The 27,418-nt window shown below is 44.8% G+C and overlaps 2 protein-coding genes across 3 annotated transcripts; one reads left to right on the top strand and one right to left on the bottom strand.

The window, feature by feature from the left end:
* The first annotated feature begins 6,211 nt into the window (after positions 1 to 6,211).
* On the top strand, positions 6,212 to 7,611 carry LOC123070929 (protein BUNDLE SHEATH DEFECTIVE 2, chloroplastic). Of its 2 annotated transcripts, XM_044494340.1 has the most exons (4): positions 6,227 to 6,578; positions 6,684 to 6,720; positions 7,068 to 7,151; positions 7,323 to 7,611. In XM_044494340.1, the coding sequence occupies exons 1-4, from the start codon at positions 6,309 to 6,311 to the stop codon at positions 7,373 to 7,375; spliced, it is 444 nt and encodes a 147-aa protein (XP_044350275.1). In that variant the 5' UTR covers positions 6,227 to 6,308; the 3' UTR covers positions 7,376 to 7,611. The 2 variants fall into 2 exon arrangements, with proteins under 2 accessions (XP_044350276.1, XP_044350275.1); XM_044494341.1 differs by lacking the exons at positions 7,068 to 7,151; positions 7,323 to 7,611 and adding an exon at positions 6,813 to 7,048 and having other exon boundaries at positions 6,212 to 6,578.
* Positions 7,612 to 7,764: 153 nt separating this feature from the next.
* Positions 7,765 to 9,607, bottom strand: LOC123070928 (fra a 1-associated protein). Its single transcript, XM_044494339.1, has 2 exons — positions 9,301 to 9,607; positions 7,765 to 8,318 (listed from the first exon to the last, which is right to left on the bottom strand). Exons 1-2 carry the CDS (start codon positions 9,513 to 9,515, stop codon positions 7,970 to 7,972), a joined length of 564 nt encoding a protein of 187 aa, XP_044350274.1. The 5' UTR covers positions 9,516 to 9,607; the 3' UTR covers positions 7,765 to 7,969.
* Positions 9,608 to 27,418: the final 17,811 nt, after the last annotated feature.

Raw genomic sequence — 27,418 nt, 5'->3', positions numbered from 1 at the left:
TCAGGTTCCGCTATTGGTTATTGACCAAGAATAGTTCTAGGTCATGTCTGCATAGTTCTCGAACCCGTAGGGTCCGCACGCTTAAGGTTTCGATGACAGTTATATTATGAGTTTATGAGTTTTGATGTACCAAAGGAGTTCGGAGTCCCGGATGAGATCGGGGACATGACGAGGAGTCTCGAAATGGTCGAGACGTAAAGATTGATATATTGGACGACTATATTCGGAGTTCGGAAAGGTTCCGAGTGATTCGGGTATTTTTCGGAGTACCGGAGAGTTACGGGAATTCGCCGGGGAGTATATGGGCCTTATTGGGCCATACAGGAATAGAGGAGAGAGGCCAAAAGGAAGGAGGCCTGCGCCCCCCCTCTGGTCCGAATTGGACAAGGGGCGCAGCCCCCTTTTCCTTCTTCCTCTCCCCCTCTTTCCCCTTCTCCTACTCCAACAAGGAAGGAGGGAGTCCTACTCCCGGTGGGAGTAGGACTCCCCTTGGCGCGCCCCCTCCTAGGCCGGCCGCCCTCCCCCCTTGCTCCTTTATATACGGGGGCAGGGGGGCACCTCTAGGACAACACAAGTTGATCTACGGATCGTTCCTTAGCCGTGTGCGGTGCACCCCTCCACCATATTCCACCTCGGTCATATCGTCGCAGAGTTTAGGCGAAGCCCTGCGCCGGTAGAACATCATCATCGTCACCACGCCGTCGTGCTAACGAAACTCATCCCCGACGCTTAGCTGGATTGGAGCCCGGGGAACGTCATCGAGCTGAACGTGTGCTGAACTCGGAGGTGCCGTACGTTCGGTACTTGGATCGGTCGGATCGTGAAGACGTACGACTACATCAACCGTGTTGTCATAACGCTTCCGCTTACGGTCTACGAGGGTACATGGACAACACTCTCCCCTCTCGTTGCTATGCCATCACCATGATCTTGCGTGTACGTAGGAAATTTTTGAAATTACTATGTTCCCCAACATTATTTACATTGCATCTCGTTTACTATTTTGCAATCTTTACTTTCTAATCTATACAACAAAAATACCAAAAATATTTACTTTACTATCTTTATTAGATCTCACTTTTGTGAGTGACCATGAAGGGATTGACAACCCCTTTATCGCGTTGGTTGCAAGGTTCTTGATTGTTTGTGCAGGTACTAGGTGACTTGTGTGTCGTCTCCTACTTGATTGATACCTTGGTTCTCAAAACTGAGAGAAATACTTACGCTACTTTGCTGCATCACCCTTTCCTCTTCAAGGGAAAACCAATGCATGCTCAAGAGGTAGCACTTCCTCTTTTGTTGTCTCATGGCTGTAGTGGTGTCAGAAGTTGAAGCACAAGCTTGTCTTGTGGCAGAGAATGGATTTGCAGGTGGAGGGGCACCATCGACTCTTGCAGGTAGAGCTCCTATAGATGGAGAAGTGGCACCAATAGATCTTGTCGATGAAGGAGCTCTTGCAGGTGGAGTAGCTGCAGCCGCAACTCTAGTAGGAGGTGGATTTACAGTAGTAGCTTCAGCTTGAGGTTTCCTTGCATAAAAGGAGAAAACATTGTAGTAGTTAACATAAAAATATTGAAGTAGTTAACATACAAAAAGGGAAAACATTGTAGTACTTAAAAGGGATTACCACATGTTTATTTTTTCTCAATTCCATGTTAGGTTTCAACTGTTTCATGTGGGTGGTGTATCTATGGCCTTGGAGACCACAATTTCCACATGTCATAGTCCCTATTCTAGAAGTGTCCTTTGGCTTTGGAACTTCAAATTTACCCTTTCTCCTCTTCTCTTTCTTTCTACCCTTCTTCACTTTAAATGCGGGTGGCTCTATGTCTGGACCAGATGTATTTTCCCAATCATGTTAACCAGGAACAAGATAAATCATTGGTTCATATGTTGCTAGGTATTTTTTTAAGAATTTGTTCAGATAGTCCTCTCAAAACATTTTTTCCTATTAATTGCTAAGATTTCATGGTTACATGGTATGGCACTTAGGTCCCACTTTCTACACCTACATGTTTTAATTTCCAAGTTGACATCACATCACTGGTGCAGCGCCCTGCTATACAAACGGTTTTTACCCCCTTTCTGCGATGAAGTTTTAAATAGTCACCTTGACAGTGTGTGCAATAGGGTGGGTCCTTCCCACACGGCCCAGAAAAACCGTCGAGGATAGGCCCTCCCACTACTAGGGAAAACCCTAGTAGTAGCACGGGTTTTAAGCCCACTAGTAGCACGCGCTGCCGCGCTACTAATAAGGCGCTACAGCTATTACTTAGCAGTAGCGCGTGTGACATGCGCTACTGTTAAGACACATAGCGGCAGCGCTTCTTCCGTCCCGCGCTGCTGCTAATCTGGCTAGTTGCAGCGTGTTTACTAACAATCACTACTAGTATTCTTTTTTTAGTGTATTTATCCGCCGTTCTACAATTTTTGGTACAATACCAATTATGAGGTTTATATCATTATGTCCATAACAATGTGTCAAATGAAGGTGGATTAGGTTCAAGTGGAGGCAATATGTGGTGCATGTCGAAAGTATACTACTAATCCAAACTTGATCTAGTTTGGACTAGTAGTACTTTCGATATGCATCACATGTTGCCTCCATTTGAATCTAATCCGCCATCACAAGCTATTTAATCATCATCATAGTCATTACCACCAACAGTATTTATTTAATCACCACTAACACTAGCTAATAATAATCATCATAGTCATTAACACCAACACTAGCTATTTTATCATCATAATAATAGTGTACCACATCATCATCTTCAAACTCATTTCTAGCTAGCTAATCACTCCTGCTGCTCTCTCTTAGGTAAAATAACATTAAACATGTGTAGCTCTCCTCCTTCATCAAGTTGGAGCATGCAGATGAACCTGTCTCCTAACCGTGGGTAGCGCTTCTGTTTGCTGCCCCCTAGTACTTCTCTGCGCTCCTCCAACACACATTTGGTCAAGTATTTCACTATTAAGAATTCGTTGCTAATCCTGAATGCACTAAAGTAATCTGTAGGATATCTTGGCCATAAGCTAATAATACTCATGGTACCTTTAGTCTCGATCCCATAAGGCACAACATTCATCGAGAGTCCCTGTTGAAGAACATCGTATGGTAACATACTTAGCAATGAAGTTTAGCTTCAAAAATAATGTATGGAAAAGATGCACTAAGGACAAATAGTAAAAATCTTACCATCCTTCCTAAATAGATGTGACAGTAGTTCATTACGAACACTATTGATCGCACGTTTTCAGTACTAACATTTCTAAATCCAGGAAGAAAATTTGTCTTGACAGTATCAAGATCCGCAAGCCATGAAACATAATGACTGAGCTCCTCGCAGTTGAGTTCAGCTCCGGCACAGTAGTAGGTCCTGTCTACCAAGCGCTGGACATGTTTGCTTGCACCGAAATAAACTGACAATAGATATTAGTTGTCAACTATTTTTGAATAAACAATATCAAAGACATAAATATGGTTGAGAAACTTACATAATGGTATAACTGGAGGCGTCTGCACATCGACCCATATGTCGGTATTACCTTCAATATCATCTTCCGGACGAATATCAAAGGTGATAACCATATCAGGCTCAAATGCATAAGTCTTGCATAGTACTCGCCATGTTTTGCATCCAAAATAGGTGTAGTCGTCTAAATTGTATAATTTTGCATGGAAAATATAACCATGCTTGATCTTCAAGTAAACTTTCTTTACCTCCATAGTATGACTGAAACCTATCTTATCCAATACAAAAACTCTTGCATGGCAGGGGATACACTAGTAGAATAGTAAAAATAAATAAATTATAAGTTGAAGCAAATGAAGCAGATGTCATGCTTAATTACGAAAAAAGATTTGTCGTTATGACTTACTGTATCCACTTCGAAGTTCTCGTCCAGCTTGATGTTGAAGCGCCTATCATCATCTAGGAAGATTCCATCGCACAGGCCGCGCTCGTCTTCGCAGTATTTGCAAATACCGAAATCCTTTTCGTCGTCAGACATTTCCTATGTTCATAGTTGAAACATTAATTGAAAATCGATCGAAGACAACTACCAGGATACTCAACACACAAATCCAGGGCACTCGATATTTCCTACATATTCTGGCACAAGTCATGCCAAAATTCACGGAAAAATCCGGCATGACCTTTGCTAAAATATATAGGACATATCGAGCGCCTGAAATTTGCCGGAACGAAAATGAATCAACATTCCGGCAAAACATAGGCCACTCGGAGGTGTAACCTGCAAACATGACCGGCCACTTGGGCAAGCACAATCCTATTTGAGCAACACAAGATATACAACAAGTTCTTACTAACTAGTTCTATTAATGCAACTAGTTCTTACTAAAAATAAAATTACTATAAATAAAAATAAACTAGTACCTAATTAGTACCTAGTTCTTACTAACTAATTAGTACCTAGGAACTATAAATTTGATTCAACATCCGATTCGTTTCCACTCTTACATGAACCCTAACTAATTTAATGCAACTAAAATATGAAGAAACCCTAGGCAGAGGTAGGGGAGAGGGAGGAGCAGGCGTGCTCACCTCGAGTGACTGCGACGAGGGAGGGGCAGGCGGCGTCGAGGTCGGGGTCGGGGGTCGGGCGCGCGGCGGGGGGTGGGGGCGAGGGCGGCGGCCGGGGCGGCATTGAGGTCGGGGGCGGGGGCGGCGTTGAATCCGGGGTCAGAGGCGGCGTAGAGGGTGTGCGGAGAGCGCGCAGCGGCCGACGATCGACGGCGGCGGCGAGAGCGGAGGAGTTGGATTTGGGGAAGTGGCCATGGGGAAGGACGAACGGCGGTGGTTAAGTCAAAAGTAGCAGTAGCGCGTTAGGGAAAGCGCGCTGCTGCTACATTAGCTACAGCGCATTCTGTGATACACGCTACTGCTACTCCTTTCTTTTTTTTCCCTTTTCATTTATTTTTCTTCACATTTTATTTTTCTCCTTTCACTTTATTCTATTTTTTTCATTTTCAATTACCTTTCTATCTGCTTTCCATTTAATTTTAGATCCTTTAGCAGTAGCGAGTTTAGAGCAAACCGTGCTGCTACAAAGAAATTAGCGGTAGCGCTGTTCTCTGCAGATCGCTACTACTATGTGTAGCCTATGGGATAAGCCGTGGGAATTTTAGTAGTAACGTGTTTGGGAGGAGGCGCGCTACTGCTAGAACTTTAGTTGTAGCACGGTTTGAGCAGGCGCGCTACTGCTATTTAGTACCAGCGCGCGTTTTTGACCCACGCTACTGCTAAAGTTCTGTGTATAAGGTTTTCCCTAGTAGTGTCCAGTCACACACGCGGGGCAAAAAGAGCTCGTGTGCGATCGGACGAGCCATCACAGACAATTATACAGGCCAAAACGTTTTCGTTCGCACGTACATCACACACAATTTTTCCCATCAAATCATATGTGATAGCGTTGCCATTCCAGACGATATTAATAGTTTTATCGTTGGTATTATTGAATGCATCACGCACGGTGCCTAGAAGAAACAATGTGGCATAGGTTGTCCATCACACAAACTTTTTATGTTGAAAACGTTTGCGCAAGGTGTTCTATTGATTTGCCATAATTTAACATTGTTATCTATCAATTCAAGACCTTGCTCTCCATTGCTACCAATTACAATCAATTGTATATGAAGAACTAGGTGTGCATGATCTTAGTGAACCTCTTGTGGCCACCCAAATATGCGCCAGTCTCGCCCACAGCGCCATTGACAACGTCGGCTCCAAGAAGTCGTTGTCGTCGTCGTCGCCAAAGCTAGCATAACTAGAGTAACAGCCACAGTCGATTCCTCCTCCTGATGCGCTACCAAACTCGTGAGGGTCTAAGTTGTCATTGTTGCCCGGAGTCACATCCACCATGCCTGCGAGCCGCGGGAGAAACAACGAGAAGGAGCTAGGGTTAGAGGAGCGGTCTGACCCAGCCAAACCAAGCGATCGAGATGGACTTGTCCTACTCAGCGTTCGCCACGTCGGCACCTAATAGGCGGGCCCCGCTGGTCAGTTTCCCTGTCAAAACTCGTTTAAACGCGGATCAGCTCAATTTGTTGCCGCACTCCTAGACTTGATACTGAAGTAAACAAAATGCAAAGTAGTGTCAATACATTATCCTATCTATAATTATATAATACTCCCTCCGTAAACTAATATGAACACTCTTATATTAGTTTATAGAGAGGGTACCAATGTGCAATTAACCCCTTTGGTCGAACTGGTTGGGGGCCAACTAAATACCCATAGTCATCTCCTCCTTTACCTTCCCCTGTTGTTGCGCCCGGTGCTTCCATGGCGTCCCTTCTCCGGCCCGCCTCGTCGTGCCCCTCCTTTCGCCTCCCCTCCTCCACAGCCCCTGCACCTCCGCCGAGCCTCCTTTCCAGGCGGCACAAGGCACCTCCCGTCCCACCCACGCCCCACACCCCTCCTTCCCGGCCCCGCGTCGCCGCCGCCGCAGCCTACGGAGGCGCCCAGCTGCTGGGTCCCGTCGACACGCAGACATTCATCATCGCCGCCTCCGTCGTCGCCGCGGTCTCCCTGTCACTCGTCCTCGGCCTCAAGGTCTCCGCGCGCTGCCACTCCTCCTCCTCCTCTTCTCCTTAATCTTAGCGATAAGCGACGAGTGGCTGTTGCGAATTGTTGATTTCGTTCCTTTCTCGTTCGCAGGGGGACCCCGTTCCGTGCGACAGGTGTGCTGGAAACGGTACCTCTCCTTGCTCTCGTATCCTCTCTTGATCAAGTTTTGGAAAATGAAATTGCTCCGCCTAGTGATGCATTGCTTCGCGATTGTACTAGAGCTGAAGCTTGCACATCTACACCCTATCCAACTAGCGATGTATCATGAATGGCCGATCTGTGGATTCAGTTTGTGAGCTTGAACAAACTAACTGGTCATACGGAAGAAACAAAACGAATGGAGCATATAAAATTCAACGAAGTTGTTCGCTTTACAGTAATGTATTATGGTTATGACATTTTGTGCATGTCGCACGCTCAAAACGTTCCTACCTGCAGACTGCTAAGCATTGTTTTCCGTTGTGCCTAGGGCAGGAGGCACAAAGTGCGTCTTCTGCAATGACGGCAAGATGAAGTCGGATAACGGGGTGGTCGAATGCCGGGTATGCAGAGGAGCAGGTTGCCTTCTTACCTTGTTTCATTTCCTTCCTTCACATTGCGCATTGGAGTGCAAAAGCTGTTAATAGATCACCAAGCACTGATTCATTGTGGACTGGACAAAATGCTCATTGTCTCCATTTTGTCTTTCGGCGACCTCTTCTGACAATCCGCTATATGTTTGTCACGCAGGGCTGATACTCTGCAAGAAGTGCTCAGGTTCTGGTTACTCTAAGCGCTTGTAGCCCCAGCTGCCCAACATTATGTGCATTTGTCAAGCAGACAAGCTAGCTGGAGTTTACACGTCTGGGCGCTGTACAGACAAATGGACGGCTCCTCTCCATTGCCGAACTGTTTAGATAGATACGAGCATACGATGGCGATGATGTATTAGAATATACAGAGTTGTATTTTTCGACCTGTCCATGTAAGTATACAACCCTTAATCATCTGGCAAGATCAACTACGCGCAATGGCTCCACGTTTCCTGATTAGTCCATGTTTTTATAAACCAAAACTGGTGTTACGAGTCAGATTTGCAACTGTTCAGCACTAAAATCTTCGGGTCGCGCTGCAATACCAGGTTATATGATTGGCAACAGAGAAGATAGATACGCTACGCTTCGCAGCATAATTCCATGCCAAATTAAAATGTTTTAGCTGAAGCATCTGAAGACAGTACTATTACATACCAAAAGTCATACACTTATGATAGTTGCAGGTTATTACAACCATGATGAAGTGTTCAAAAGAGAAACCACTTTAGGATTCTAGATACTCAGCGAAACACAGTTCCTGGGCTTCATCTCCAAGAAGGAACGTTATATGACTGTAGCTTGTTACACATCTGTTATCTGGCTACCGAATTCGGAGTACTCATTCTCATTGGGCTTCTTTGCGGCACCTTCTCCAATATGCCTCTCTGCAGGTTGCCTAGGAGATGGTCTCGAGTCCCCGTCATGAATGGTTGGAAATCCAAAAGATTTGAAGAACTCGTTGGTCATCCGCTCAGCTTCATCCAGAAAGCTACCGAAGCCTTTCTCAATAGCTTCTATGTCACTGCGAAGTCCTGGAAATGCAAAGGGCTCTTTTGTCGGGAAGCCAAGAGAACGCGAGGCACCACCGGTCATTTCATCCGTGACATCTTCTTCGGTGTTCTCAGTTTTTGATTCCACCAGCTCGGAGGGCCTAACAAAGGAACGTTGTTGATTAGTTTAAGCCAAGTAGGAATAAATCACATAAGTAATATGTGCATATAACATCAAAAGGAGAAAATACCAAAGTATAAACCCATCCAGCCTATTTGGACATAATGCAGTATTCTGCATTTCTGTTCAGAACGAGCAGGTACTAAGTAACTCACTTTGAGGAAGGGGAATGCATGAAATTGTGGTTCAATCACCAATCAATGTGATAGCCATGTGCAAGGAAGTTGACAAAATATGCTAAGTTGATACAAATTTCGGATGCTTTTCACATTTGTATTTCCAACGATAAGATGTTGTATCTTCTATGGGTACAAAGAAATTGCTTACTTCCTCTACACACCGCAACATAATAATGTGCAGAACAGAAAGATTGCCTTTGTTTCGCTGTTCCTCAGCTGACAAGCAACATAACTCTGGAACGCGCAACATTTCATTATCAACTCTGCGTAAAATATACCAAGGTGATGTCCGTGCTGAACCCCCTATGAGTCTACGAAGTATGACCACACAATTTTATTCTCAACCTGTTAAGCTATCAAAGCCCATTAACAGGTATACATCACAAGATGCTAACAAACAGAGATGACTGAAAGCATAGACATCGATACCTACACCCAAACCTAAAACTGGATGGCAATTCCATAGACATTAATGGCCCAATTGTGAACCGGGAAGAAATATTTGTTGTACACAAATTACTCGTCATTTTCACTCATCCGCCTTCACATGACCAAAACAATCGGTATTCAAATCAACCGCGCCTGCCTCACACAAATCGATTCCAAGAGGCGCAGCGGTACCTCAAACCGGGAGCCTCAATCACCAGGAAATCGACTCCATGCATTCCAGGAAAGCACTATAATTACCAAGATAATAGCACGCAAGCATGCGATCCTTGCAGGAGAAATCAGACGGATTGCGGGTCCGGGGAGGAGTGGGTGGGGGGGGGGGGGGGGGGGTACCTGCCGACGCAGTCGCGGAGGAGCTGCTCGGTCTTCTCGCACTTGCGGACGAAGCGGCCGGGCTCCACCTCCTCCGTGTGGCAGCGGGACTGCACCACCCGGCGCGTGCCGACGTGCGCGCCCTCGCCGCCGCCTCGGCCGGCGAGGTCGGGGATGTCGCCGAGCCCGCCGCGGCCACCGTCGCCCTCGACGTCGTCGTGCCAACGCCAACCCATGGATGCGATTCGAGACGAGACGAGACGATCTTGGGGAATCTGAATTGGGCCGCTCCTTATTTCTGGTGGCGTGTTTGGGCTTTGCCTTGGAGAGCAATCCCGTTGTGGGCTGGCCGCTTCCAGAAGCATGTGGAAGGGCGTGACCGCGTGAGCAGCCTTGACACGGAAGCCTACGTGTCAACCCCTTGGGAAAAGCTTGTCGTGTTCATCTCTCGCAAGAATTGCTAGCTTTACTCGTCGGGCGAGTGGTGACAGTAATTAAGAGGGGTTTTTGAGGTTCCTCAAAAAAAAAAAAAAAAGGGGGGGGGGGGGAGGGGGGGGGGAGGGGGGGGTGTTCTAGGGGGAAATTAAGCTAATTGGTTTTATAACAAAATTTGGTCCCTCGAGTTAATCTCCTTGCTACTGAAAATAAATAGTTTGCTATGGTCAGAAAATATTCCCTTCATCTTAAAATAAATGTCCCAAGCTTAATACAATTTTTTCTTTCTCGAATACGCACGAGTGTGCGTACTATATACTGTATTAAAGAAAGGGGATGGGAACAAGAGCCCGTCCACGTTGGCGTTTACATGTTACAATGTTACATGTGCACCAACTCCACCAGCTTAGCCGTACACTACCAAAGCCTAACTTCTTCCCTCAGCCCACCTAACTAAACCCTCAAAAAAGGTTCTACGTTGCCTTTGAAGATGCCGGCTTGCTTCCATGCGTGTCCTTCGGTGTCGATTCGGCTCGCTAGCGTCTTCGAAGAGACGGAGGCGCCATCAAAGACAATTGCGTTTCGGTGTTTCCAAATTTTCCATAGCACTAGCAGTAGGAAAGCGCGTGTGTCCTTCGCCTCCCGTCCCGGAGTAGCCATGACGGCACCCCAGTCCCGCAGCCTCGAGTCCGGGTTCGGCGCCCACTGTGGCCTACCCAGAGCTCCACAAATGACATGCCAAACTTCTCTCACGAAGACACAGCCCAAAAGAAGATGATCTAGGGTCTCCTCGTGCCGGTCACAGAAGGGGCATGCGTCCTGGTGGTCCAAGCCTCTCCTCGCGAGTCTATCCGAGGTCCAACACCTGTTGTGCATCGCCAGCCAAAGGAAGAAGCGACAGCGAAGCAGGGCCTTTGATTTCCACGTGAATTCTGCCGTCGGCTCCACCTCTCGTCCCACAAACCTGGTCTTGTAGGCAGATTTAGTGGAGTAGTCTCCATTGGCCTCCCAACTCCAAGTGGTGCGGTCTAGCTCGTCCGGCCTGAGCGCCGTGCTGGTAACCCGATCCCACAGATTCATGTACTCATTTAGCTGCTCGCTGGAGAGGTCGGGACCAATGTCCAAGGCCCAGTCCCCCGTTGAAACAGCCTGGTGGACCGTCGGAGAACCCCGCGCATTGGGAGCGACAACGGCATACATGGATGGGGCAACATCCTAGATCATAAAACCTGCAAGACACCTATCTTCCCAGAAGCGGGCATTCTTGCCATCGCCAAGCGTAGTTTTTGCGGCCGCCCTGAAGAGTTGTTGCGATTCCTCAGGAACTCGGATCTAGAATTCGGCCCATGGTCTCGACTGATCAGTATGTTGGAGCCAAAGCCATCGGGCTTGGATGGCGATGTTCAGCCACCGGAGGTTTGGAAGACCCAGGACACCCGCCCACTTGGGCGCGCAACCGGCCTCCCAGGCAACTCTGCACTATCCACCGTTCGCGCTCGCGCGGGCACACCAAAGGAAGCCTCTGCAAATATTTCCCATGGCCGTGGGTACCTTCTGAGGAATGTCAAGTGCCATCATTGCATGGATCGAGATTGCACACAGGACTGATTTGATTAGACGAAGGTGGCCGCTCTTCAGCATGGAGGAGGCCCTCCAAGTTGGCAGCTTGTGTGCGAGACAGTCCACGAGCCCCATGAGCTGAGCCGATATTTGCTTTCTTATTGTAAGCGGGAGGCCGAGGTATTTGCAAGGATATGCGCCCGTCGGGCATCCCAGGATTTGCTCCACTCTTTCCATCTCAACTGTGTTGCATCGGATGGGCAATGCCATGCTTTTGGAGAGATTCACTGCAAGGCCCGAAGCCTCTCCGAAGCTATGAAGGATCCAAGCGCTTGCCCGCAAGTCAGCGTCGTTCGGCTTGATGAAGAGCATCACATCGTCAGCAAACAGCGAGAGCCGTTGTTGTATTCCAAGCCTGGCTAGCGGAGATAGGATGGCGCGGGATGCGGCAAGCTGGAACATTTTGTGCAGGGGCTCCATAGCTAAGATGAAGAGCATTGGTGAGAGGGGCGCGCCTTGCCTCATACCCCTGGCATTGTATATTGGCTTGCCGGGGTGCCTGTTCACCATAATTCGCGTCGAAGAGGTGGCCAAGAGCCCACACACCCACTCGATCCACCTCGCATCAAAACCCATTGCCGCAACACCTTGAGGAGAAAAGGCCATTGGACCATGTCGAATGCCTTAGTGATATCCAGCTTGAGCATCACCGTGGGTTCCCGAAGAGCATGCAGCCGGCGCGCCATGCACTGAACCAACATGAAGTTGTCGTGGATCGACCGACCTTTGATGAAAGCACTCTGGTGTATGCCCACAAGCGATGGCAGCTCAGACGCCAACCTAACTGCCATTGCCTTGTCAAAAATCTTCACAGCCCCATGCATGAGGCTGACCGGTCGGTAATCTTTTATATCCTCCGCCCCATCAATTTTGGGAAGGAGAGTATTGTTGATCGCCGGCAGCCCGCGCATATCCCCTTGGTGGAAGAGGTCCATGGTGTGCATGATGTCGTCCTTGATTATGGGCCAGCAGGATGCATAGAATCTCCCGGTGAAGCCGTCCGATCCTGGCGCCTTGTCCATGGGCATGGACTTGATTACCTACTCGATCTCATCCATCGTGAAAGGCACCTCGAGATGTGCCAGGTCTCTACGCGGCAGATTCAGGGCCTCCGAATTAAGGGTCTGCGCTCGCAGTGATGCCGCCCCTAGCAAGCGGCCATAGAAGTCGTCCACCATGCAAGAAAGTTGTCCCTGGCCCGAGGCTATAGCCTCCCCATCCTTGAGACTGGTGATCATGTTGCACCATTGGCAGTGACGAGCGTGGCTATGAAAGAACTTGGTGTTCGCGTCCCCCTCGCGGAGAAAGAGGAGACGGCTATGCAGCCGCGCAATTGTGCGCTCAAGGGAGGACATCCCAACCGGCTTCAGTTTTAGAATTTTACGCAGCTCCCGCTCCGGAGAAGAAAGCTCCCTTGTATCCATGGCCGTGTCTAGGCGAAAAATGACTTCAAGAGCTATTGCAATTTGCATCTTGACGTTGCCTACCCACCAGTCACTCCACTTCTTTAAAGCCTTGGCCGTGGTCCTAAGCTTTTGATCAAGCACAACGTACGGGTTTCCACCTTGTGGGATGGACGCCCAAGCGTCCCTAACAGTGTCAAAGAAACCGTCCGCCTTCGTCCAAAAGGATTCAAACTTGAACCTCCGTCCCATGTTCAATTCCGTGTCAAGATTCAGCAACATGGGGCAATGATCAGAAACCGCAGTGCTCAGCGCCATGAGGAGGTTGTTAGGGTACATATCCTCCCATGAGTTGGTGCAAAAAACATGGTCAATCTTCTCCATGGTTGCCGATCCCGCTCATTTGACCACGTATACCTTCTTCCATTAAGGTAGAGCTCCTTGAGCTCGAGCAAGTTAAGCCGCCTACGGAATCGGGCCGTCATCCGCCGGTTGATCAACTCATTGTTCTTGTCCTCAGGGTTTACTAGCAGATTGAAATGTTGTAAATATGCCTTAGAGGCAATAATAAAATGGTTATTATTATATTTCCTTGTTCATGATAATTGTCTATTGTTCATGCTATAATTGTATTGACTGGAAACCGTAATACATGTGTGAATACATAGACCACAACATGTCCCTAGTGAGCCTCTAGTTGACTAGCTCGTTGATCAATAGATGGTTATGGTTTCCTGACCATGGACATAGGATGTCATTGATAACGGGATCACATCATTGGGAGAATGATGTGATGGACAAGACCCAATCCTAAGCATAGCACAAGATCGTATAGTTTGTTTGCTAAGAGCTTTTCTAATGTCAAGTATCATTTCCTTAGACCATGAGATTGTGCAACTCTCGGATACCGTAGGAATGCTTTGGGTGTACCAAACGTCACAACGTAACTAGGTGGCTATAAAGGTGCACTACAGGTATCTCCGAAAGTGTTTGTTGGGTTGGCACGAATCGAGACTGGGATTTGTTACTCCGTATGACGGAGAGGTATCTCTGGGCCCACTCGGTAATGCATCATCATAATGAGCTCAATGTGACTAAGTAGTTAATCACGGGATCGTGCATTACGGAACGAGTAAAGTGACTTGCCGATAACGAGATTGAATGAGGTATTGGGATACCGACGATCGAATCTCGGGCAAGTAATGTACCGATTGACAAAGGGAATTGTATACAGGATTGCTTGAATCCTCGACATTGTGGTTCATCCGATGAGATCATTGTGGAACATGTGGGAGCCAACATGGGTATCCAGATCCCATTGTTGGTTATTGGCCGAAGAGATGTCTCGGTCATGTATGCATGGTTCCCGAACCCGTAGGGTCTACACACTTAAGGTTCAGTGACGCTAGAGTTGTTATGGGAAATAGTATGTGGTTGCCGAAGGTTGTTCGGAGTCCTAGATGAGATCCCGGATGTGACGAGGAGCTCCGGAATGGTCCGGAGGTGAAGATCGGTATATTGGACGAAGGGTATTGGGGTCTGGAATTGTTCCGGGGGTACCAGGCGATGACCAGCGTGTCCGAAAGGGGTTTCGGAGGCCCCGGCAAGTGTTGGTGGGCCTTATGGGCCAAGGGGAGGAGGAACATCAGCCCACTAAGGGGCTGAGCGCCCCTCCCACCCTATCTCATGTAACCTGGAGAGGTAGGGGTGCCACCCCTAGGGCAGCCTCCCCTCCCGGCTTGGGGGGCAAGTTTCCTAGGGGTGGGGGCGCCTGATGTCTACTACATGATCATGCAATGGCAATATGACAAAAGTAAAGTGTGTCATGAATGGAACGGTGGAAAGTTGCATGGCAATATATCTCGGAATGGCTATGGAAATGCCATAATAGGTAGGTATGGTGGCTGTTTTGAGGAAGGTAAATGGTGGGTGTATGGTACCGGCGAAAGTTGCGCGGCACAAAAGAGGCTAGCAATAATGGAAGGATGAGGTGCGTATAATCCATGGACTCAACATTAGTCAAAAGAACTCATGTACTTGTTGCAAAAATCTAGAAGTCATCAAAAACCAAAGCACTGCGCGCATGCTCCTAGGGGGGTAGATTGGTAGGAAAAGACCATTGCTCGTCCCCGACCGCCACTCATAAGGAAGACAATCAATAAATAAAATTGTGCTTCAACTTCATCACAAAGCGGTTCATCATACGTGCATGCTACGGGAATCACAACCCTTAACACAAGTATTTTTCATAATCACCTCAACTAGCATGACTCTAATATCACTATCTCCATATCTCAAAACAATTATCAAGTATCAAATTGATCATAGCATCCCATTCACCTCCTATGACAGTTTTCATTCAAATTACCATGCGGTTTAAGACTCTCAAAATAATATAAGTGAAGCACTAGAGACTAGAAATTTCTACAAAATATAACCACCGCCGTGCTCTAAAAGATATAAGTGATGCACTAGAGCAAATGACAAACTATTCCGAAAGATATAAGTGAAGATCAATGAGTAGCTAAATAATTATGTAACTATGTGAAGACTCTCTCTAATTAAAGAATTTCAGATCTTGGTATCCTATTGAAACAGCAAGCAAAACAAAATAAAATGACATTGCAAGGATAGCACAACTCAAGCGAAGAAGCAAAAACTTAGGCTCAACCGATACTAACCGATAGTTGTTGAAGAGGAAGGGTGGGATGCCTACCGGGGCACCCCCAAGCTTAGATGCTTGAGACTTCTTGAAATATTATCTTGGGGTGCCTTGGTCATCCCCAAGCTTGAACTTTTGTGTCTCTTTAATTTCTCTCGTATCATGGTTTCTTTTTATCAAAAAGCTTCATTCACAACAAACTCAACAAGAACTCGTGAGATAGATTAGTATAAACCAATGCAAAACCTTATCATTTTCTACTGTAACAAATCACTAAAATAATTATTCAACATTTCATACTAAATTCCTCTGCATATTTAATACCCCTGTCCTTAAATAGGATCATTAAACAAGCAAACATATGCAAACAATGCAAACATATGCAAACAATGCAAACGTAACAGCAATCTGCCAAAACAGTACAGTCTGTAAAGAATGCAAGAGTATCAATAGTTCGCTGACTCCAAAAATTATGAACTAAAATTACCACTGTAATAAATTTATCATATCTTAATATGCAAAAAGATTCAACATTATACTATTCTCTGACTTTTCTAGGGAATTTTTGCAACAGCGGTAAACTTTCTGTTTTCAAACAGCAACATGTATAATTGCAAAATAAGCATGACAAAGGCTATCCTTGACTTTTTTATTGAACCTAACAAAACACATATCATGTGGTGAATAAAAATATAGCTCCAAGTAAACATTATTCTAACTAACAGCAAGAAAAAACTAACAAAAGAAATTGACGCTCCAAGCAAAACACATATCATGTGGTGAATAAAAATATAGCTCCAAGTAAAGTTACCGATGAACGAAGACGAAAAAGGGGATGCCTTCCGGGGCATCCCCAAGCTCAGGCTCTTGGTTGTCCTTGAATATTACCTTGGGGTGCCTTAGGCATCCCCAAGCTGGGCTATTGCCACTCCTTATTCCATGGTCCATCGAATCTTTACCCAAAACTTGAAAACTTCAACCACACAAAACTCAACACAAAACTCGTAAGCTCCGTTAGTATAAGAAAATAAAACCACCACTTAGGTACTGTAATAAACTTATTCTAAATTCATATTGGTGTAATATCTACTGTATTCTAACTTCTCTATGGTTCATACCCCCCGATACTACTCATAGATTCATCAAAATAAGCAAACAACACATAGGAAACAGAATCTGTAAAAAACAGAACAGTCTGTAGTAATCTGTATCAAACGTATACTTCTGGAACCCCAAAAATTATGAAATAAATTTCTGGACCTGAGAAATTTGTCTATTAATCATCTGCAAAAATAATCAACCTAAAAGCACTCTCCAGTAAAAAAAATGGTAGCTAATCTCGTGAGCGCTAAAGTTTCTGTTTTTCACAACAAGATCACATAAACTTCACCCAAGTCTTCCCAAAGGTTCTACTTGACACTTTATTGAAGAAAAGCTATAAAACATGATTAATACAATAGCATAATCACATGGACACACAAAAACAGTAAGTATAAATATTGGGTTGTCTCCCAACAAGCGCTTTTCTTAAATGCCTTTTTAGCTAGGCATGATGATGGCAATGATGCTCACATAAAAGATAAGAATTGAAACATAAAGAGAGCACCGTGAAGAATATGACTAGCACATTTAAGTATAACCCACTTCCTATGCATAGGGATTTTGTGAGCAAACAACTTATGGGAACAACAATCAACTAGCATAGGATGGTAAAACAAGCATAGCTTCAAAAAATTTAACACATAGAGAGGAAACTTGATATTATTGCAATTCCTACAAGCATATGTTCCTCCCTCATAATAATTTTCAGTAGCATCATGAATGAATTCAACAATATAACCAGCACCTAAAGCATTCTTTTCATGATCTACAAGCATAGAAAATTTACTACTCTCCACATAAGCAAATTTCTTCTCATTCGGAATAGTGGGAGTATCATAAGAGACTTGAACACTAAAAATTGTTTCCACATTAAAAGAGTAATGTTCAGAAAAAGGGTAATCATAATCATGACAAGATTTGTAAATATAATCATCATTACTTTTTATAGCATAAGTTTCATCACAATATTCATCATAAGTAGCAACTTCGTTCTCATCATAATCGATTGAAACCTCTCCCAAGATAGTGGAATCACTAAATAAAGTTGACACTCTTCCAAACCCACTTTCATTAATATAATCATCATAAGTAGGAGGCATGCTATCATCATAACAACATTGCATATCAAAACTTGGGATGCTAAAAATATCATCTTCACTAAACGTAGCATCCCCAAGCTTGGGACAAACATTAATTTCAGCAAATATATTCTCAAATATTTCATCCTCATCAAACATAGCTTCCCCAAGCTTGGGCCCTTTCATATTATAAGCATAATCACTCTCATCATTAAAAATATGGATAGCACCAATAGTAAAGCAATTATCATCATCACAATGAGTAGTAGGAGCAACATCATTTGGGAAGGATACCTTTCTACCTTTGTTGCTCCTTCTTTTCTTTTTCTTCTTCACATTATGTATGGGCTCAACCTTCCTCTTTGAGCTCCTTATTGATGAGATTGGTTGAATAGAAAGCTCCTCTTCATTACCTGATTCATCATTAGAAATAATAGGAGGAGATTGGGAAGTCTCTTCCCTTTCATTAGTATTCTCATCATCTTCCATTTGCTTTCTTTTCTTTACGTAATTGGCAATTTAAGGATTTTCAATGCAATTCTCAGCACAAAACATATAAGTCTTTTCTAGATCAATATCAAGGAAATGCTCAAGATTAAATTTTGGAATAGGCTTAGTTAAACGTTTCAACTCTTCACAACCCAAAAGCAAACGAAGTTCATTGTAATGAGCAATGGAGATCAAATCATCACAATTTTTTGACACGATTCGGTCATGAAACAATTTGCATAGGAGATGTAAATGACCACGTTCATTGCAAAGTCACAAGTACGGCAAAGGAATTTTAAAATTTCAGCACTCACACCTAGCCTTTCATGCAGCCATTTAGTTTCTAAATGCTTATGCCTCTTGCAATAAATAGCTTCTCTATTTGGTGTGTTCATGCAAACATGCACTCCACAAAAGTTGACATGCTCATAAGAGATATTTTCATCATGACTAGAGCAACCATCATTAATACTATGGATACTCAAGGAGTTTATACTAACAATATTGCAATCATGCTCATCATTCAAAGATTTAGTACCCAGCATTTTAAAGCATTCTTCTTCTAGCACTTGAGCACAATTTTCCTTTCCATCATACTCAAGAAAGATATTAAAAAGATGAAGAGTATGAGACAAACTCAATTCCATTTTTGTTGTAGTTTTCTTTTATAAACTAAACTAGTGATAAAACAAGAAACAAAAAGATTCGACTTCAAGATCTAAAGATATACCTTCAAGTGCTAACCTCCCCGGCAACGGCGCCAGAAAAGAGCTTGATGTCTACTACACAACCTTCTTCTTGTAGACGTTGTTGGGCCTGCAAGTGCACAGGTTTGTAGGACAGTAGCAAATTTCCCTCAAGTGGATGACCTAAGGTTTATCAATCCGTAGGAGGCGTAGGATGAAGATGGTCTCTCTCAAACAACCCTGCAACCCACTAACAAAGAGTCTCTTGTGTCCCCAACACACCCAATACAATGGCAAATTGTATAGGTGCACTAGTTTGGCGAAGAGATGGTGATACAAGTGCAATATGGAACGTAGATAAAGGTTTTTGTAATCTGAAATTATAAAAACATCAAGGTAATGAGCGATAAAAGTGAGCATAAACGGTATTGCAATGATAGGAAACAAGGCCTAGGGTTCATACTTTCACTAGTGCAAGTTCTCTCAACAGTAATAACATAGATAGATCATATAACAAGCCCTCAACATGCAACAAAGAGTCACTACAAAGCCACTAATAGCGGAGAACAAACGTAGAGATCATGGTAGGGTACGAAACCACCTCAAAGTTATTCTTTCGGATCGAAATATAAAAGAGTTCATACTAGAATAACACCTTAAGACACAAATCAACCAAAACCCTAATGTCACCTAGATACTCCTTTGTCACCTCAAGTATCCGTGGGCATGATTATGCGATATGCATCACACAATCTCAGATTCATCCAACCAACATAAAAGTACTTCAAAGAGTGCCCCAAAGTTTCTACCGGAGAGTCAAGAATGTGTGCCAACCCCTATGCATAGGTTCATGGGCGGAACCCGCAAGTTGGTCACCAAAACATACATCAAGAGGCACATGATATCCCATTGTCACCACAGATAAGCACGGCAAGACATACATCAAGTGTTCTCATAAAAGACTCAATATGATAAGATAACTTCAAAGGGGAAACTCAATTCATCACAAGAGAGTAGAGGGGGAGAAACATCATAAGATCCAACTACAATAGCAAAGCTCGGGATACATCAAGATCGTGCCATAGAGGGAACACGAGAGAGAACACGAGAGAGAGAGAGATCAAACACATAGCTACTGGTACATACCCTCAGCCCCGAGGGTGAACTACTCCCTCCTTGTCATGGAGAGCGTCGGGATGATGAAGATGGCCACCGGTGAAGGATCCCCCCTCCGGCAGGGTGCCGGGAAGGGCTCCCGAGAGGTTTTTGGTGGCTACAGAGGCTTGCGGCGGCGGAACTCCTGATCTATCTTCTCCGTGGATGTTTTAGGGTACGTGGGACTATATAGGCGAAAGAAGTCGGTCGGGAGGTGCTCGAGGGGCCCACGAGGCAGGGGGCGCGCCCTACAGGGGGGGCACCCTCCTATCTCGTGGAGTCCTCGAATATCTTCTGACTTGAACTCCACGTCTCCAGGATGATATTCTTCCAAAAAATCACGTTGCCGAAGATTTCATTTCGTTTGGACTCCGTTTGATATTCCCTTTCTTCGAAATACTGAAACAGGCAATAAATTAGCAATATGGGTTGGGCCTCCGGTTAATAGGTTAGTCCCAAAAGTGATATAGAAGTGTATAATAAAGCCCATAATCATTCAAAACAGATAATATAATAGCATGGAACGATCAAAAATTATAGATACGTTGGAGACGTATCAGCACCCAAACCCATCTAGGGTTTCCCCTGGCCGCCGCCCCCTCCTCTAGATCCATCTAGAGGGGCCGACACCCTCTCCCCTTCCCCCTATATATAGTGAGGGAGTGGGAGGGCAGCGACAACCTTCCCCTGGCGCAGCCCCTCCCTCCTCCAACACTTCCTCCTCCTCCGTAGTGCTTAGCGAAGCTCTGCCGGAGAACCACGAGCTCCATCACCACCACGTCGTCGTGCTGTCGGAGTTCTCCCTCAACTTCTCCTCTGCCCTTGCTGGATCAGGAATTAGGAGACATCCCCGGGTTGTACGTGTGTTGAACGCGGAGGCGCCGTCCGTTCGGCGCTAGATCGGATCTTCCGCGATTTGAATCGCTGCGAGTACGACTCCTTCATCCGCGTTCTTGCAACGCTTCCGTATCGCGATCTTCAAGGGTATGAAGATGCACTCCCCTCTCTCTCTCGTTGCTAGTCACTCCATAGATTGATCTTGGTGATGCGTAGAAAATTTTGAATTTCTGCTACGCTCCCCAACAGTGGCATCATGAGCTAGGTCTATGCGTAGTTTCTATGCACGAGTAGAACACAAGTTGTTGTGGGCGTTGATTTTGTCAATTTACTTGCCACTACTAGTCTTATCTTGATTCAGCGGCATCGTGGGATGAAGCGGTCCGGACCGACCTTACACGTACGCTTACGTGCACTACAAAAAAAATACACTTCCGTGATGATACGTGTTTGTCACAATAGGTCGCGTTTTTTGTCATGCATGTACATCCATGACGATTCTATGACAGAATCAAGATAGTCATACCTGTGCTGTCGTAGAAGTGTTCCATGATATTACCAAAATTATCATCACGGAAGTGTCCACTTCCATGACGATAAATCGCGCGTCACAAAAGTGCTTTCGTCAAGGGTGACCGACACGTGGCATCCACCGTAACGGAACACCGTTAAGCTATCGGGTCGGGTTTTGGATCCGATAACCCGTTAATAGCCCCAACCAATGGAGATTTTCCACGTGTAAAAACATCATTGGCTGGAGGAAACACGTGTCGGCTCACCGTTGGGACAGATGTCATCCGCTCATTGGACCGAAGGCGCCTATGATACGGCGACACGTGGCACGGCCCAACAGAGGCCCATTCCTGTGAAAAGGCTGGCCCATTTGACTTGGTCAAAAGGTGGTGGGCCGGCCCACAAAAAGCCTGTTAAAGGCCTGTTCGCATATAGCCCATTTACAGCCCGCTAACCCAGGGCCCGTTACGCCCTATCGGAATTAGGCCCAGTAGTGTCATCTGGGCCGTCCAATATGATTCAGCCCGTTTTAACTTCCAGCCCATGTGTGGCCCATGACTTCTTTCGGCCCATATGAGGACCTTTGTAACTCTTGGCCCATTAACAGCCCGTGGTGAAACTGGCCCGTAATGAACAGTGTATCACTTTATAGCCATTAACGGCCCGTTATTCCATTGGGCCGTTTCCAGCCCAAGTTATCTTTCGGCCTTCTCAGGGCCCATTGATTCTTGGGCTCATTTGCAGCATTCGGTTACATACGGCCTGTTACTGTCATTTTCTCCTTGTGGGCCAAATTCAGCCCGTTGTTACAGTCGGCCCGTTTGCGGACCGTTAATACGTTGGGCCGTTTTCATGTCAGAAAAAAACCATTGGGCTGTTTTCATAGAGTTATCAAATACGGCCTATTAACGGCCCGTTATGGTCCACGAAGAGTACAGCCCATGATTGGCGAAATGATGATATGCCCCATAGAAGGCCCATGGATCCTACAGCCCGTATGAGGCCCATGGATAGTACGACCCGTAGAAGGCCCATGGATCGTACGGCCCGTAGAAGGCCCATGGATCCTATGGCCCGTAGAAGGCCCATGGACCCTAAGGCCCGTATAGAAGGCCGATAGATCCTACGGCCTGTATAGAAGGCCAATGGATCCTACGGCCGGACGAAGCCCATGGATCATACGGCCTGCAGGAGGCCCATGGTTACAACAGTTCGTGTGTTGCCATGATTATTTTGGCCTAGTTACCAAAATAGGCTATTGTGGCCACTAGAAAAAAACAGAAAAAGAACTGCAGTGACTACAAGCAAACAACTAAACAAGACAATAAGGAAATAAATAAGCAAGCAATTAACGCTAGCCTATTACCCCTATTACCCCTATTACACATATTACATCCACTGGGCATCAAAGTTCGCCACCAGTGCAAATATAGGGAACAAAACAGCACATTACATACACTGGCTGTCAAAATTGGCCACCAGTGCAAATAAATGCGACAGCAAAACAAGAGCATAACTAAAACAACTTCAGAAGAGCTCAAGAAACGTTATCCTGGGTATCCACCATGCTGGCAATAAGCTTAGCAAGCTGATTAGCTTTGTCATGTTTGGCGCTAAAATCCTCCAACGCTTGTTGTTGCACCAGAAAGTATGCATCTGAATGCTCCAGGGACTTTCGCAGTCCTTCCGCTTCTTATCGCAACACAGCTGATCGATGTCTTTCAGCTTGTAGTTGAGACTCAAGAAACCAAACTGATTCAGACAATGAGTTTGAATAGCTTGTGCAAGCAGTAGTGGCCAGTAACTCAAACACTAAACCAAGATAGGACTTTGGGGTTGTCTCGCTATCTTCAAGATAGTCTTCCTTAGCTGTTTTATCAGCTTTGTTGGAGACCAACAAGGATGTGTCACTATCCTGAACCTTATCTGCATTACTTCCTTTACCATTGCTTAATAAGGCACTCTTCCCCAATATTCTGTCAGCATTCTAAAAGAAGAAACAAGCAGACACATAACAAGTTTAGCATGTACTAGTATATGAAACTCATTTCGGTGAACCAGTTCATTAGTAAGGTAGACATGATTAAACTACCAAGTCTTCTATTGCCAAGTACTAGTACATAATAAAAGCATCAAACAAACATATATCTATGTCCTATGGTCACTGCATTGTCTTGCCAAATCAAAATAGAGACACGGTTCAAATCATATCAGTTCAAGACAAAGCAGCAGTGAAAGAATACAAAGCGTGGGAAACTACACGGCATAACAAGATTTCAGATGGGTACCACGGGTCTACATGTACAACAACACTATTGGCTCTGTTGTGATGCTAGTAATGTGCATGATATGAAAGTCAACTGTATACACAATTGAAATTGAAATTAATAGAGCTATTGATAAGAGCAAACCTGTTAAAGAAACATGCGTGAACATACCTGCTGTGCCATTGGAGTTTCAATTGGATCCTTCAATTTAAAAATAAGTTTGTATGAGTAAATACAGTGATACAAGAGCAAAGCGATCATAGTTAAAAAAGGCGCGCCTAAGCAAGCGCTCAAGCGCGCCTAGGCTCTAGGCGTTGGCAAAACGCATTGCGCATAACTATGCATAATTTGTGCATAACTGCGCATAAGCATGCGCTTTGGTCAGTAAAGCACAAGGCGGTGGCAAAACACACAATTAACGCCTAGCGCTTTTTTGAACTATGATAGCAATGGAATCTTAAATTAGAACAATTGTTCTTCAGGTTTAGGCACTTGTTCTACATGAACAGAGTACAGTAAGACGCAAGAATATAATACTTAAAAATAGAAAATGAGCTCATAGACCTTACCACATTCTTGGTTCGGGACCAGTACAGAACAAGGCGTTCCCAGTCATCGTCCAGTAAATGTGTCTCAGGAGAACGTAAGGGAATTTGATGAGTTTCTTTGCCGGTGAAGTACGTTTTCTTCAGGTAATTCCGATACTGCCACCAAGCATTCTTGAAGATAGCAGAGGTATTAGCACAGGTTACCTCATCCTGAGTTTCCAAATTGGTCCTTCTCTATAGAGAAAAATGGGAAAATTTGCTGTATTATAACCATCATGGAGGTAGGATGTATGGGACGAAGCAAAGTAATTGCCATGAATAACATTACTTACACATAACTTCTGGACAAACACCTGCAACTGGCATTTTCCTTCATCTTCAGTATAATATTTCCAAGATGGGAAGATACGCACATACGATTTAACAACATCAAATGTGATAGATGCTAAACTACGACTAGCTGGTTGTGCTTCCTCCACAGGAATAGGCATACTAACTGGTGGAGTTGGGGTTCCCCGTGATAGTACTAGCCCTTTGGGCACTGGAGCTGTCTTACTAACTGCTCTTGTTTGGGAGCTCTGTGGTGGAGATGGTGCTGTGTCAACAGGAACTGGGTTACTATCGGTTGGGGTTGGGGTTAGATTGTGTGAAGCGGGTTCTCTGTCCATCGCAGTAGGGGTACAATCTGCGAGAGTTTGGGTTATGTGTGGTAGGGCTGGTTCTTGTGCATGTACAACCGGGGTGCTATCTCCACCAAGAGGCAGCACTGTTTTATTTGAAGACCGTGTTTTTAGTCCGCTAGATACTGGCATCACCCGCTCCAATTCAAATGGCTGATAAACAGGAAACATATTTGAATGTACATACATTGTATGAGATACAGATGCAATAGATAGTGTGGAAAAAGAGGGCATGAAATAATTGACATGTATATTTTTTAACTAAAACGGATAGCATGACATAATTTTACATATATGATGTCTATCTAAACTGGATAGCATAGCATAACATAATTCAAAGATATGATGAATAAGTAAACAGGATCGCATGACATAATTCACCTACATGTTATCTAAGTAATCGAGATCGCATCATTTAATTCACATATGTGATTTATATGCTAAACAGAGGGCATTCGATATGATGTCTGAACTAAGAACATGGTGTTGAATATTGTGTATATGATGTCTAAACTATGCAATGCAAGACACCGTATGCATGATATGAGCAGTATAACCGTGCCAAGTTAGAGCATACACCTCAGTGGGGGAATAGGACTGGTCATCTGTCTCTGAATCCATCTCTGAGGAGCTATCGGGACCCAACAAGAGATCTGCTTCGACAGGTAGCACTGTCTGCTCTGAAGGCCTTGTTTTCACTCCAGATTTTTTCATCTCCCACCCAAATGGCTGATTCACAGGAAGAGTAGTTTAATATACAAACATTGTCGACAAATGGAAATGTAATGAAGAAAAGGATGGGCAAGATATCATTCAAATATATGATGCCTGGTTAAACAAGATGGCATTGCACATTTCATATATATTATGGCTGGCTAAAAGACATGAGACTGCATAATTCACATATATGATATAGAAACTAAACAGGTGGCATTATAGAACATGTCTAAACTAAGCAGATGACATATATGATGTCAAAAGTAGGCACTGCAAGGAAACATATGCATGATATGACTAACATCATCATGCCAAGGTAGAGCAAACACCTTGGGGGGTAAATAGGAGTGGTCAGCGGCGTCTGAATCTGCCTCAGAACAGATATCTTCCTCTGGATTACAATCTGGAGAGGGGTGGGGAGGGTTTGCCATTGAACCCACCATGGAGCGATGTCTGCATGACATTGTATTGCCGCGCAAAACTCTTCTCTTTTTCTCTACATGTTCAGCATGACTGTGTACAATATCTAACATGCATACGAAAAAATATGGTGAGATTATGTAAGGAGAGCATGCAGAAATTTAGAGTGATGGTAACAACCAGTGGATGGATCCAAAAATAATGATAGCAGACTGATGGTTGCTTTAAATTAATAAAAAGACAGATGATGATTGCTTTACTATTTGTTTCCCACCCAAGATGAACAACATAGGCATACCCTAGGTGAACCAGATATTAGACAGACATACTATTCATTGCTACCTCGATATGTGCCCCACAACTAATTTAGAACTCAAGTTCGAACATTAATTTGGACCTGACTTTGGAGTCCAAGAGCTGAACTGGACGATAAAGTAGCAGGTAAGTTTAAGCGATGCATAACATAAGCAAAAACAAAAGAGTGCGACCTCTCTTGTGGACCTGTGTACTCCTCACTTTCATCTGCTGAGTTGATGATGGTGATGCTGTTGCGGTGGGTGCCGGCGGCAGGGAAGGAGATCTGAGGCGGCGAAAGACGGTCAGGAGTGATGATGTCTGGTTTGGTGGATGGTTCTGTCGATGGAGCAGCTCAGGTGAGGTGGACGACGTCGCGGCAGGAGCAGGGCAAACCACACAAAGTTCCTTTCGACACGTACCTGTAACTAAAGTAATTATGTAAGGGCTCATTTGGCTTGCATGATTCTTAAAACGCAGGGATAGGAGAAACACCGGAATAGGATAGGAAAATGCACATGGTAAACAGAGCATTTGTAAACACAGGATTTCTGTCAACTTGCATGTTTGGTTTACAGGAATTGGAAGAGCAGAGGAATGCAAACAAACATGGCCAAAATAAAGTAAAACCATATGAAAGCGTGTACAGTTAGAATGTTATTCTGGCACTAATGCACTTGGTCTTGTTTTCATGCATAGGATTTTGAAAAGTAGGTCCAGGTGGATGTTTTGCTTCATTCCTTTCAACAAAATGCATGAATAATTGAATAGTAGAGTGCCATTGGAAATTCCCCTATTGCTATGTTTTTCCGTTGAACCAAAATAGCCCTAATGGATCGACGTGAATGTATAGTAATAAGTGATGCAACAAGTGTACAACCTCTTTGTCGTAGCCGTGTCGACCTCAGCATCATTGGGTTGGTCACTGAAGCAGTTGAGGTAGATGTGGCTGTCAGAGGTGTGGAGGAAGATCTGAGGAATCTGTAGACGGCGTCCAGGGCACTGCTCTGTTGTGATGGATCGTTCTGTCATTGGAGCAGCTCCGGTGAGCCGTAAGACGTCAAGGTTGAAGCAGCACAAGACAAACATCATCAATCTCAAGTGGGATTCTAATAGCATCTCCAATAGATGATGTAAAATGGATGTAAAATTAACATCACCAAAAACCACCTGACTACAATAGATGAGGTAAAAACTGTTGACTCTAAACTTAACTGTCGAAACTGAGATTAA

The sequence above is a fragment of the Triticum aestivum genome, chromosome 3B (genome assembly GCF_018294505.1).
Source record: "Triticum aestivum cultivar Chinese Spring chromosome 3B, IWGSC CS RefSeq v2.1, whole genome shotgun sequence".
NCBI classification, from domain to species: Eukaryota; Viridiplantae; Streptophyta; class Magnoliopsida; order Poales; family Poaceae; genus Triticum; species Triticum aestivum.
Note: the sequence above shows the minus strand (reverse complement) of the source record. Positions and strands in the feature narration are given on the sequence as shown.